A 13755-nucleotide genomic window follows, 5' to 3' on the forward strand; every position below is an offset into this window, starting at 1 on the left:
AAGGCATCTTTGATCTTGTCGAAGAAGAAAAGAGCCTCTATCCACAAGAGGTCACTGTAAGAACTGCAAGGACCTCATGGGGAAGATACTGGCTTTGGCAAGGAAGTTGAAGAAGCTACTGCTGTTTGCCTGCTGCACAATGAGTCAGTCGATTGCCAAGCAATTTTTGAAATGGTTAAACACAACCTACCAAAGGAAGGCATTCTTCCAGACTACTGACATCATGCAACTTGTACTTTTACATCTGCTAAAAGGAAATGCTTCCCAAGCCCAACCCTCCCTCAGAAGCTCATCGTTAAAACCTCACCATCATGTCTCATCTTGCTGTTGGGATATATGGGAGCTTATGGTGTTTTATTATGCCTTCTTCTAACTTTCAATAAAATTGAGTCTTGTTAGGGTGTGTAGATATAAACTCTGCAATGCTGAAGAATGCAGAGATACCATGCTGGCTCCTGAACCAGAAGCAGCATATTTTTGCATTAGGATGTTGCTGTGCCTGAGATAATTACCCATGTTAACCTGATCAGGTTGCTTTTGTGACTACTGTGCCAGCTCACATGGGACTTTCTAGCGTTGCACCGCATTCTGTGGTACAGATGTACCCTGACGGTAATGCTGAAAAGGACAGAAGTAAAAAAATTCTAGGTAAAACAGTTGAGATGAAGTCTCAGGGGAGAGTAACTAAGAGCCAAAGCCTCATAGTAGGATTTTTGCCTAGTATAAATCTAAATAATTCCAATGATATCAAAAGAGATTTGACAGTTTATACCAGCTAGGAGTCTTTCTTGTAAAGAGACAGTGTCTGCTGTTCCTGTAAGATACAGCCCATAAGGTCCAGGGGCTCACTGTAAGGTACTAATATAGAACTCTTCAGAGCATTTCTAGAAATATTTACACTCTTTTCTTACCTTTGGCTTTGGATTTCCTGCCACTTTGCATGTAAATGTGACTGGCATTCCCTCAAATATTTTGTAATGCTTCAGCTTTATCTCAAAATATGGTGACATACTGTTATCAACAGGTTCATCTCCATGTTGCACCTCGTCATCTGATTCTTCCACAGGAGATCTCTCCAACCTGTATTCAATTTCACTGATCAATCTTTGCTCAAAGCTGGAGACTTTATACTCCTGTCAAACAAAAAATGTACATATTAGTGTCCAGCTTCAACACATTGCTCAGCAAGATCTGTTCCTAATGTTGGGTTTTTTTTTTATATTCTACTGATCTTTGACAATCCATTAAGGTTTTACATATAAAAGGAAACTGTATCTTGTTGAAGAAAAACACTATAATCTGTGCCTCCAATAACTTCCCTATGAAACAATGAAGACATCTGGTATGAGGCAAAAATTGTATTTCATGTTATCTTAAGGTCTAATTTATAAAGGAAAGGAAAGTCATTGGTTGCTTTCTTTCCATTTTTTAAAAAAGCCTATAAGAATAAAAGTATTCTGAAGCAGTTCATAAAGACAAAAGAAACACACTAATATTTCCTTGAGGGTACAGGCAGATTTAGGGTGGCTTTTGTTTCCAGATGGCCAGAAGACCATATGGTTCACATCTGCTATTTGCGTATAACTGTACCAGAGGCTGCACCAGAAGGCTAAAATGATTTTGTTTACAGTTGCCTGTAAAAATGAGGGGGGGGGGGGGGGGGGGAGGAGGAGGAAAAAAAAAGAGAGAAAATGGCAACACTGGCAGTCCATGATAGTTGCCTCCCTTTACTCCTGCTGCCATGGTCCCTCTTCTCTGGCCAAAAGTACCTCTTCTTCCTTAAAAACAAAATTTGTCATAAGAGTATTCAAGATATAGAAAGAGGAGTTGAAAGTTTCATCCAGTGTAAAACACTACTGCTTGTTTAAATTTGCTATTCAGGTACTGGGAAAGGTTACTGTGACAGAGAGTTATGTACTTTCTTGGCCTGTTCACTCTATCTACTTTGCAGTACAAAAGTCCTGCTTTGAATCTTAGTGATAAAGATAATGCCAGAATGTAAGAAAGCTCAGAAGCAGGAAAAAAAAAAAAAAATCCCTGTTAGCCAATGCTCTTCTCAGTCAGCAGAAATTCAGGCATGCCTTCAAATGACCTTTGACCATTGTCTCTGACCCTTATTTTATCTAAGATAGAACAAGTCTCATATGAAGCCTCCTTTCACATGCCCATCTTCTACCATTGATTCTGGTCTGTGAATGACATGTAGCCTTTCTACTGACTGGTTACCGAACTAATCATAACCCTCAATAACAGTAAAAAAAATGTAAGAAGAGAGAAATACCTTTGTAAACTGCAGACATTTTTTTTAATTTCTTTTTTTCCCTGGAAGTTTATCATAAAAGTAAACCGTGAAGTACACATGGTATATATAAAGAGCAGCTGATTTGGATGCAGGGCAGTTAGTATCAGTGTGTGTTAACACTACAGCAGAAAGATACTGGAGCACACCATTACTGCGGTTAAGCCACCTGCACTCAGACAATGAGGCTTATAGAACAACTTTAACACCTTGAACGGAGTGCACCCCAAATCTCCCCAGTTATTAATGCTAGGTGACCTCTTCTTATTAACCAAGAACAGTAGAAGGGAAAGGGCAAAGATGACAGAAGACAATGGACAAAAAAGCAAGAAAGAAAAAGGTGAAAATGTTAACCTTTTGAATATCCACAGGACTCACTACAGAAGCACCAACAGAGCGAGCTTCCTGCAAAGGTAGAAAAAAAGATCAAGAGGCAGAAAGAAGACCAAGAGACATCCATGACAGTTTCTCAGAGTTTTTGTCAGGAGAATGTACTTTATGTGGTAACATAACCAAACAAATGCTACACATTTCCGAATAGTAACTCTGGCATCTGAACAATGGAGAACGTGTACCTGGCCTTTCAAGCAGACTTTCTGTTGTGTTTTTGGTCTGCATCCAAAAAGTGCAGATTACACACATAAAGAGAAGATGGTTTCAAGATAGTAGATGTATTTTTGCCTTGAGAGACTTAAAGGTCAGGACAGAATAGGATAAACGGAAGAGTTTAAAGCAGAGAGCAGACATTTGAGAACTCTCAACCTTATTCAGTATGGAAAAGCTGAGCAACAGGCATGTGATCCTCCAGTTTACTTCACTGATATATAACATATGACTTCTGTAATCAAAACCATCCTATCTGATGTATATTTTTTGTCTTATATAGAACTTTTTTAAAGAGAATCACAGCCTCTGAAAAAGAAAAATTGAAAGAAATTTTTTATTTTCCTATGGAATTATAGAGTTATGTGGCACCTGTATAGCAGGCTCCTCTTCTGGTTCCTGTATATTGAAGACAGTTGCAGCACTGTCTGCTCCCAGCAATCGACGAGCCATTTTCTCCTCATATGTTAATCTCTGGGGGGAAAATAAAAAAAAAAGGGGGGGGGGGGGGGTGAGGATGAGGGAAAAGAAGAAAGAAAAGTTCATATTTCTCATTGAGAACTACAAGGCAGTTAGACAGTAAGCAGTGCTTTAAGTAATGTTAATGAAAGAGAACAGCAATATGTTTCTAACAGAAATTTTCTACCGCAGTTTGTAATGCATTTTTTTTGCATTACAAATGGCTCTTCTGGCTTAAGCAACCCTTGCCCTGACTCTGCCATTTGTTTCCATCCTCTTGCCAGAAACTTGGGCAGGAATGAGCAATAGGAACTGCTTAAATCAGCATGGCCATCAAAAAAGTGCATGTCAAATCATCCCAAACCTTACTCCTAGTCATTCTGCTCAATTTTTACATTAGAACCACACGGCAGAAAACTCTGCCAAAAATGCTAAGGATATACTACACTTCTTGATTATTTTGTCAAAAATATGACAGCTTTATAGAAAAATATATTCTTTAAGGTTTTTTATTTCTATTCTTCTTGTTCTTTTGGAAGTTAAGGAGAGAGCTTATAAAAGACAATTTACACTCAGAAGGTAAAGCAAGTTAAAAGAAAAGTGTACAATTCAATTATTTCATTATTAATTTTCCTTTGACATTCAATAACATGTTTCAGGCACTTAGACACTTTCTTACAAGTCAACATTGCAAAAAAATGCCAGTGAATGAAAGGCAAACTCATTACATGGTGAAATGCCTCATTTAAACAGAAAAATGAAAAAAGAATGGAAATTGTAAAACATTACATCCACTTAATGCTTCCATTTTTTAAAAAGCTCATTTAAATTAATTTTTAAAATATGTCATATTGTAGCTAAACCAGCAGGCTGAGACTCATGAAAACTAAGTACCAATATTGGCTTGGTTACAAATGTCTAAGCAAGTCATGAACTTTTCTTCACTTTAATTTCTTCTGTGATCACTCCAAGTGCCCACAGCCATGATTACACAAACAGAATCACTCAAGACAAGAATCTGCAAGGCAAAAGCCTCAAGGCAAGCACAAACCCAGAGTTTACTTGGTTCAAGCTCCCACATCATCTGATCACAGTTGGGATTTTTTTTTTTTTCCTTGGGCCGTGTGGGCTTTCTCAGGACATTCCATTCATTTGTCCAGGCCAAACGTCTCTCACTTTCCAAAGCTCAGCCCACCTCCTTTGAAAAAACGGCAACTTACACACTATGGTAGTGATTCTGCTTAACTGCTACAGGAAACTGCCAAACCCTATGCAGTCAATGGGGAAAGGTAAGTACAGCAGCACTCGTTGCTCTGAACATTCTCCCTACTTCACTCCATTGTCCTTATTGAGAACCAGAATCCAGCAACTGTGGAGTAGATAGTCTGACTCATGGTCTGTCTTGAACTAAACCACCATAGTCCACATCTCAGACACAGTAGCAAACAGCAAACTTCTGAGCATGGTCCTGAGAAACCTAAAGCACAATACCTTTCAGTGACACAAAGGTCTCCCAAGGCATTCAGATGCTTTTGAAAACACTTCATTGACAAACAGGGGTAACAGTCTACATTTTTAAAATTACTTTCCTCTTAGAAGAGATTCCTGCTTCAAAGACATTTAAATCAATGCCTTAATAACTGTAATCAAGTCTTAGGAGAGTTGCTTCTCATCAACTCTGAGTGGGAAGAATTTGGTATTTTATCTTTTATGCATATGTTAAAATGCACAAAAATTAATGGAGAACTTTGCGGCTGTGCATTTCAATTGTTTGATACACTTGCCCATTTTACCTCCTTTCTTGACTCCTCAAGCAGACCGTTAATTCTTGATAAAGTCTGTAAGTTAGTACTACAGGTTGTTTTTTATTCTATTGGTCAAAAAAGTCCTACAACTGCAGGATCTAATGATGCCTGATTCCTAATGTGTCTGTTTCTCATGGTGAACTGCCTCGTCCCCCTCCAATGTCCACCTACCACCTATTCCTTCCCTCATTGCCCGACAGCTGGGCAAAAGGTAGAACGAGCCTGGACTGATCAAGAGCTATGCATATGCTTACTGGCCAGCCACCCAGTGATGAACAGTCAAAAGCAAACGGCCTCTGAGGCTGAAAAAGCCCTTGATGTGCAGGCTGTGCAGGCTTCTTAGGCGAATTCATCATCTTTGAGCCCTCCATTGCTTTGCTAAGTCCAAGTAAAGTTGCCCAACAGGAGAAGGAACAATAGGCCAAAATGTATACTCTCATTCCTTATGGAAATGCAGCCTTGGACATGCAATTTAAAATAACAAATACATAAAATATAAAAATAATCTAGCCACAATTATTTTATATGCAGCATATCTGAGAAACTACCCTTCATGCCCACTCCCATTCTCCAGGGTATTTTATGTTTTTATACCGGTTGCCCATTGTTCAAAAGGTCTTCCTTGAAGCGAAGTTTTCTTTCCAGATCCTGAATTACAGCATCTTTTGACCCTTGAATCTCTTCATCTGATGCTATCCTAGCAGTTCTGCCTGTTTTCTTGGGAAATCCCCTGCAAAACAGTACAGGAAAATTCATGAGCTTTCCTGAAATCATTGTTATTTAGAAATTTATCTGGAATCACTGCTATTAGTGAAGAAAACGACATTGTGTCTTTGAAATTAGAGGTCTGACACCTTACTTACTATGCTGTCCCTTCTAACTCACATCACTGATTAAATGGTTAGTTTAAGGACAAAAGTTGAAACTATGCTTTATTCATGCATTAGTTAAAATAGGGCTCAGGATTGTGTAGTGGTGGCTGTAAACACCATACACTTAAAGAGGAAACTGATGAGCAATGGCAATAAAGCAAAGTGAGAGGAAACATGAAAGAGAAAGCATGACTAGATAAGTGGGGATGGAAGATAAACTAAGTTCCTGTGAAGCACCAGGTGGTTAAAGATCAGAAAGATGTAAGACAAGGAAGTTAATTATTAATTTCCTATATTATTTATTAACTAATTCCTTGTTACAGCTTTGCAATACACAGTGCCTAACTTCATGTTTATTCTTCATATCTCTGAACACATACCCAGAAGGCAACATGTAAATGTCATTTCTGAAAGAAGAGCCAGAGACTTCACAGGGTCTAGGTTACACTGGCAAAAAGAAAAATCATCCCTGTAAAGCAGTGTTCAGCAGCAGGGTTTCACAGCGGAATAGCAACCACTTAGCAGTTTGTATTCACAGGGCTAAGGTATTCCTCATACCAGTCTACAAGTTATGATTGCACATTCAGGATGTCTCGCTCTCACTTTCTGGAATGGCATAGGAAATTTTTTTCCAGTCTGCACTAATATTTAACACTTTTCAGTAATGTTATGACGGCTCTGTTGCTAGAAATGCCCAATAAAGGTGGTTTCTACTGGAGATCAGCTGTTCTTACACAGTTGTGAAGAAATCAACATTGCTATCAGTATTTGAAACTCGTAGCACACCCATTTCTCCAGTGAAGTCATACATTATCGTTTAAAACATCAATACTGATTCAACATTAGTTTGGGTTTTTTTTTTTTTTAACTTCATCATGAATAGGGCTCAGCCCATTACATGGAAATGACTTATGCAAAATATGGAATCGAATCAAATAAATTGCCAAACTCACAGAGGACAGAGATGGAAAACAAGAATCATACAAGATAACAAATTTTCTTGGATATTGTTTGGTACTATGTTTCCGTAACATGGTTAGAGAAACTTCATTCTTCAGCAAGTGTTTTCAATGGTAATTTTTAGCATTAGTTAAAATGAAACAATACACATATGCTGTCAAAAGCCAAAAAGGAATTAAGTGAATAGATGGAGAAGACAAAAATTGGAAACATTTCTGTCTAAATTCCTAAAACATTTCATATTCTGTTACTGAAAGTAAATTTAAAATGGGAAAATGGTGAAGTTATTGTAAAAAGAACTGCATTTTCACATTAAATCACAGCAGAAGAAGAGCAGACGTTTGCCTAATGTTGCAAAGAGCCAGAGAACAACATCCTTCACCCTAGAAACATTCAGCCGTTAGCTGGAGATCTCAGTCACCAAGCAGAGTAATTGTCTCAGCGTTTTGCTGGGGATCTTCTCAGTCACAGTAACAAAGAAAATCTCTTCCACTCTGTTTTGGGGAAGAAGTAAGGAAAACTATCCCTTCTACAGGGAGATAAGAGAATGCTAAGAGGAAGGGGTAAGGTCTCTTCAAGAAAGAGATGGTTCAGTAACTCAAGAAATTTGGGGACAGTAAATGTAAAGGAAGATATGGAAGGAAAATGGACAGGAGAAAGTGGTAAGAGGGAATCAGAAGGTAATGTCCCGCAGGAAGACTGGACCAACTGCTGGAAGGCTAGTGGGAAGGTGGCATCTGACTCTCTCCTCACAGTCTTCCCCTTCACTTTCCAGCCTCTTACCCCACCCAGCCGAGCACTGCCATGGAACCCAACTTTGTCGCTTTTTAGATACGGACACACACACACAAAAAAAATCCAGACAACTTCAAGGCAGCAAATTTCAAATTTGGCTTCACCTTGAAGAAGCCCTGTGCCAGCTTTTAATGGAGACATGCATCCTACCTCAAAAATTCCAAGTGATACATTTAAGAAATAGTTTTCATTTCACATTCTTACAAATTTCATACTTGAATGATAAAAAGAGTCTTAGCAGAAAAAGGCCTGCTTATGCTTGCCACTCAATAGGCTGTAAAGGTACCTGAGAAAGTCACAACACTGCACAAAAAGAGGGGGATGGGCTAGGTGCTCTGGAGTGGATTTCAAGTAACAAGTGAAAGCATTTTCTGAAGCATTACCAGTTATCTCTGAAAACAGAAAGCCCCAAGCAAACACACCCATGTTTAAAAGGGGAAGGAGAACCAAGAGAATTACAGGTCATTAAGTTCAACGTCCATACTGAATATAAGAAAACAGTATTACAGTCCATTTCAAAACAATGTAGGATAATAAGGAAATGGAAATTGAATCATATCAAACCTCACATCTCTCTCTCTGTCAGGCTGAAGGGCATGCAGATAGGCAAAAAGAAATACCTTTGATACACTTCAGTTTATGGCTTCTGAGTATGCCTTCAGGAGCTGCAGTTAAGTTCCCTAGTAAATCAGGGAAACAGTCTGGCTGAAATTTCTTTTATATGGCTGCATAACTATCTGAAAAAGCTATTCAGAGAGTAGCGTTTCTTTTTTTTTTTTTTTTTTCTATCAAACTGGAAGAATATAGACCAATAAGCTCTTTCAAAGGTCTATGTATACTAAGTTCAGTACTTAGTATTTGAACCTTAACAACTGGAACAGTGAAATAAAAAAGCGTGTTTCTCAAATTGGCTGATGACACTGAACTTGCAGAGGTTGAAACTCATTTGCAGGTAACAACTGTCATTTACAATAATCTTCATAATTAGTCTAGAGGTGGTCTAATGATGATGAAACTCAGGAAAAATGTTCAAAGCATGACAGCAATACAAATAGAAAATTAGCACTAACGTATTAAGCGTCTCTCAAGAATCTGTGAGATTAAAACTTGGACAATAACACCATTATTTCAAAAGGGAAAGAAATATAATTCTGGGACACATTAGCATAAGACATGAAACTTCATTGTTTTCCTTTATTTTTTGCTGTTGGACACTGAATACAGTTTATCCACTGCTCTTCAAGAAAAATACAGCAAATTGGAAAGTTTTAGAACAAGAAAACTGTCAGATGGTTTTAAAACCATAGCTTTTCTGACAAGCTATGTCACACACACACAAAAAATATCTTGTTTATTTAGGTAGGAAATGAGGAGAATTAAGATAGAGAGGTGAATCAAACATAAAACATCAGAAAATAGCTGGCATTCAATGATTCTCCATGTCTATTGAGGAGGATAAGTAGACAACAGCTTGAAGCACAACAGGCCTAGCTTCGACAAAAACAATGTAGAGCTCTCCTTTCTCCACCCTCCAACAGTGACAGTTAAACACTGGAACAAGTCATGTAGGGAAGCTAAGGAATTTTATTTAAGAACAAGGTATGCAAATATTTCAGCAATGGCCTGGGGATCCCTGGTGGCTTTTAATAGGAAAGGCAGGCACCCTAACAACCTTCCAGATTTCTGGTTATGTGCCAGAACATCCTGAGCTTTACCCAGAGGGTGTGGAAGTGTCATCCAAGACCCGGTCAAGGCAACTTGACTGAAAAATAGATTCTCTTCTCTTTACTTACATTTACAAATAAGTATTTAAGCAAGGAAGTAGTCAGTTTAAAAATGTAATTATAAAAATGAGTATCAGTCAAAATTTCTTCAAATGCCTTTAGAAAACCTCTCTTTCAGGACTACTTTAAATTGGGACAAAAAAAAAAAAAAAAAAGAAGAGGTGCACGAGGAAATGTAATTCCTCCTGCACATTCTCTATTTCCACCCCGTCTTTAGAATCTCTTTCTTTCTCTACATATATACACTTTAAAATATTTACATAAATATATATATATATACATACATACCCCCACACCAAGTTAGCTCTTAAGGCATACATTCTTAAGATGAATTTCAAAACGGCTACAAGGCAATGGCAAGAAATAGGAGGTCCTTGGTAAATCTATCCTCCAAAGCACAGCTCCATTCAGCTTAGAGATGGTTTACATGTCAAGATAGCCTGGCAGCAAACTTTCTTCAGCTGCTTTTGCAAATACTTTTCACCATCCTTACATGCCCTTATCTGGATGCATTAAGTGCATAAGATTTGTGTCTTGCTTAGTGACTCACCACCTTTCTTTTCATCTTTTCTCAGGGATAATACCAAACAAAACATTCTGCCAATTCATTTATGTATTTGTATGTTCAGAAGGCATATTTCAAGATATTGACACTATTAGTCTTGAGCACACAACCACCACCACAAATGTGCAAAGAAACTATCAGCCTTTGAGAATCAGGCTGCAACTCACATAGATTTTAAGCACCTCTGAAACACGCATCGCTTAAGTCACTGAGGGCCTGAATACAGATGTAGATAAAAGCACACAAGTCTGAATTCTTTTGGTCAGAAAGGGTGCAACAGAATTGCCAAAACTCAGTCATCTTAATTCATACAGAGATTTTTGACAGCAAAGATTTTTGCAACTTTGTCTTGGCTCTCCTTAGTTTTGAGCATTTGCCCTAACATTTGTTTAGAAAGAAGGCCAAACCAGCAGTACTTTTCATGTTTTAATTACACAGAGTGCACGCTGGATGTGATTCCCTCTTTTCCTGTGTACCTTTTACAGTGTAAACAAGGGCAACAGGCTGGCTGTTGTTATCCTTCCAAGAACAAATTCCTGTTTGCAGCCAGCATGGCTCAGTTTCACAGAAATCCAAATCAATTCTCTGGTACTGAGGTAATGAACAGTAACTTGATTTCTCCTTTAAAACTAAAGCCTTCCAAAAATACAGCTAATTTCTGCCCACTTAATACATTTTTCACTTACTGTAAGAACAAAGTTACTACAAGCACTGTAACAGGTCACAAACTTTGAAGCTGCAGCTGCATATAAAAATCGCTTTAGTCTGATCTTGTCATACATGCTGTGGAGACCAGGAGTCAGCTCTGTTCAGTAATGTGACGTTACATGCATCTGAATTAAGGGAATGCCTGAGGCACAGACCTGACTAAGGATGACTTGTTCTAAGTGAAACAAAGGTAACAAAAGTTCAATTATTTCTACCACCCAAGAAAAGGTTATGAAACCATAGTTGAAAAAAATAAATAAATCATGCCTCAGCATTGGATAGGATCAAGACTGAGATGAATAATATATATTTCTGAGCAAGCTGATTCTTCTTAATGATTAGATAGCACAGAGAACAACTCAGCTACAAACTGCATGCCTACCACAAAAATTTATTTTTCTAAGGGTTATCTTTAAAAATGCATTTTTACTCATTAAAAGAAGAATTACTTCTTTTTCATTCTCCTGTTCGAACTGAACTTCCCTACTTGAGCAAAGTTTTCCCTCTGCCTCATGCTGCACTGGTTACCACAGAAACACAAGTGCCATATGCTTTTCAAAAGATGTCCACATATTTGGATATCAATTTAAATAATACTACTTGTTTTGTAACCAATAACCTTATCTGCATTTATGATTGTTACCAGCTTTATGCTAGAACTGATGGCCAAGAAGAAATCACTAAAGCACTGACTGCTCCTGAACGTAGAAAAGGCTGGCACAGTCCTCACAGTCCTGAAATCTTGAGAAGAACAAGTTAACTGTCAGAAGCATGTGAAGAAAAACCTACACTGGACTCAGAAAAGGTAATATATCCAAAATATTACCCTTTATTCCAGTTGATGAAAGGCTACTGGTTAAGGTCTCCACAACTATCAAGCACCGTACTTGGCTTTTACATTCACAGATGTTTCTGTGGCATTCAGATCTGCTTAAAATAAGGAAGTTATAAAATTAAGTCCTCTGAAGAAAAAAATCTGCAGACCAAAAAAAGCTGCAAAGCAATGCTGCAAACAGCCTGCCTCTCTTTTCAACAGAGAGGTATATGTACTAATTCCCTTAGTTAAGTTCACTCGTCATCTTACAACATTCTTAAGCATCTTCAAATACCATTTAGAAAAAAAAAAAAGGATAAAACCATCTTGAAAATTAAGAATTCCAGATGCAATGATTGTCAGGATACAGTAGATCAGTTACTTTGGCAACTGTCTGTGTGTCTCCATGTTAAATCCTTGATCTCTGCTTTTGAGCAACTTAAATTGATTAGATCTGGGGCACAACCTGGATTTCAAAGTTCAAGAGGAACAAAAATGCATTCATCACGTTTCAAAAAAGCTGATATAGACATGTATTTCATGATAATCACGTGCATAGGTGTTACATTGTGCAAAAACAAAGCCCCCAGTATGAGCTGCTGCTTAGCACAATCAACAAGAAGTGATCTGATATCACAGATAAACCACTCAGGTGTTGGCCTAACAGCCACTAGTAGTATCCGAGCCATGGGAAAAGAAGGTGCAACACAATAAATCAAGAAACTTTAAACAAAAATGGTCTAATGGACGGGAGCAATAGCTTAAGAAAATTGGGGGTTGGGAACGAATGCAAACACTAATATTTGCTAGAGTTTTTCCAGTTACAGAAATATTTGTCTTCAGATATATTTTCCTGAGATCCAGGGATAACTCCAGATGTGACTGAATAGGCAGCATACAGAGATGAGGTGAGCTCCCTCAGAAGCAGGAAAACACCCTGACCTTTTTCCTCAGTTTGATGTTGAAATTCTTAATCAAGGTACTTCCTCCTACATATTGCTACTTTCACATCAATCATACTGTAGGTAACCTCCATTTTTTTACAGTTGTGACAGACATAACTTACAGGAATGGTAAAAGTAAATGTCCAGTCTACATAGGACAGCAATACAGTTGACTCCAAAATGAAAGCTGGCATTTGTACTGGGAGACTGTTGAAAGCTGTAAGATAAAAAGATGGAGAAGTGTAGCTTTTCCTCAGAGTTGTGACCATCATTGCTAACTGACTCAAGGAACATAAGGGTTACTAAAATATTTGCTTCAGTGCTATTTGAGACAGAATTATGGACAAGTCACAGTACACAGCTGCAAGAAGAGACCAGCAGCTCTGATTCGAAGGGAAAAAAAAGTGCAGATCTCTCTCTGATGTTGCTATTTTCATGATTCCCACAGAATCTCCTTTAAGATTTGGATTTAAGGTTCTAGGGATCATTGAAACAGCAGTTGAATTTATTATGCAGAGTGATAAAAGCAGCTTATTTAATGACATTTTACAAGATACTATAGACAATCTTGTCTTGAAAACAATGTTTTCTCTTCCATCTTCCATTCTTTTCCAGAAAGTCATGTTCTTTCACCAATTCTGTACAGTCAGATTTTTTTCTGTTTGTGACTAAGGTAATACTACTGAAGATATTTACTTTAAGAAAAAGTCCACTTTAAGGAAAAGTGTCTAGTTTAAGAAAATACTGTAATTTTTTAAGTTGCTTTCAAAAGGATATACATATATCTGACATTACATGTTTTTTATACTTAGAAAGAGATTCCATTTCTCCAGGCTGGATGACTCCACACCTTTTTGTAGTAGGATTTACATTCTTGTTATTTAAATATTCACTAAATAGCCACTAAATCCTTCTCATGGGATTAATTTTTCTTCCACAAATGTTCACATGAACTTACCTATGTATGTACTTACCTAGAATTTGTAAGTATACTTATTTCTCTTCATACAGATATAATTTGTTTTTTCTACGAACAGTGAAGACCAGATTCTAGCTTCTACAGATTTAACTGTGGACAAAACCCCCTCAATTCTAGGTTTCTGTCACATTAACTCTGCTCCCTGCAAGTCTTTTGTAACCGAAAGCT

At 37.7% G+C, this 13755-nt stretch overlaps 1 protein-coding gene across 9 annotated transcripts in view; it reads right to left on the reverse strand.

Annotated features, from left to right (window-relative positions):
- PALLD (palladin, cytoskeletal associated protein) overlaps nt 1-13755 on the reverse strand; it is a 210787-nt gene that overhangs the window by 21300 nt on the left and 175732 nt on the right. For 8 of the 9 annotated variants that reach the window (XM_030023196.2, XM_041124885.1, XM_030023453.2 and 5 more), the window contains 4 exons: nt 5761-5896; nt 3275-3376; nt 2654-2704; nt 912-1133 (listed from right to left, as the gene is read on the reverse strand). In XM_030023196.2, coding sequence (XP_029879056.1) covers nt 912-1133; nt 2654-2704; nt 3275-3376; nt 5761-5896 — 511 coding nt within the window. The remainder of the gene's footprint in view (nt 1-911; nt 1134-2653; nt 2705-3274; nt 3377-5760; nt 5897-13755) is intronic. The other variant, XM_030023278.2, reaches the window with a different exon arrangement.

The sequence above is a fragment of the Aquila chrysaetos genome, chromosome 1 (assembly GCF_900496995.4).
Source record: "Aquila chrysaetos chrysaetos chromosome 1, bAquChr1.4, whole genome shotgun sequence".
Classification (NCBI taxonomy): domain Eukaryota; kingdom Metazoa; phylum Chordata; class Aves; order Accipitriformes; family Accipitridae; genus Aquila; species Aquila chrysaetos.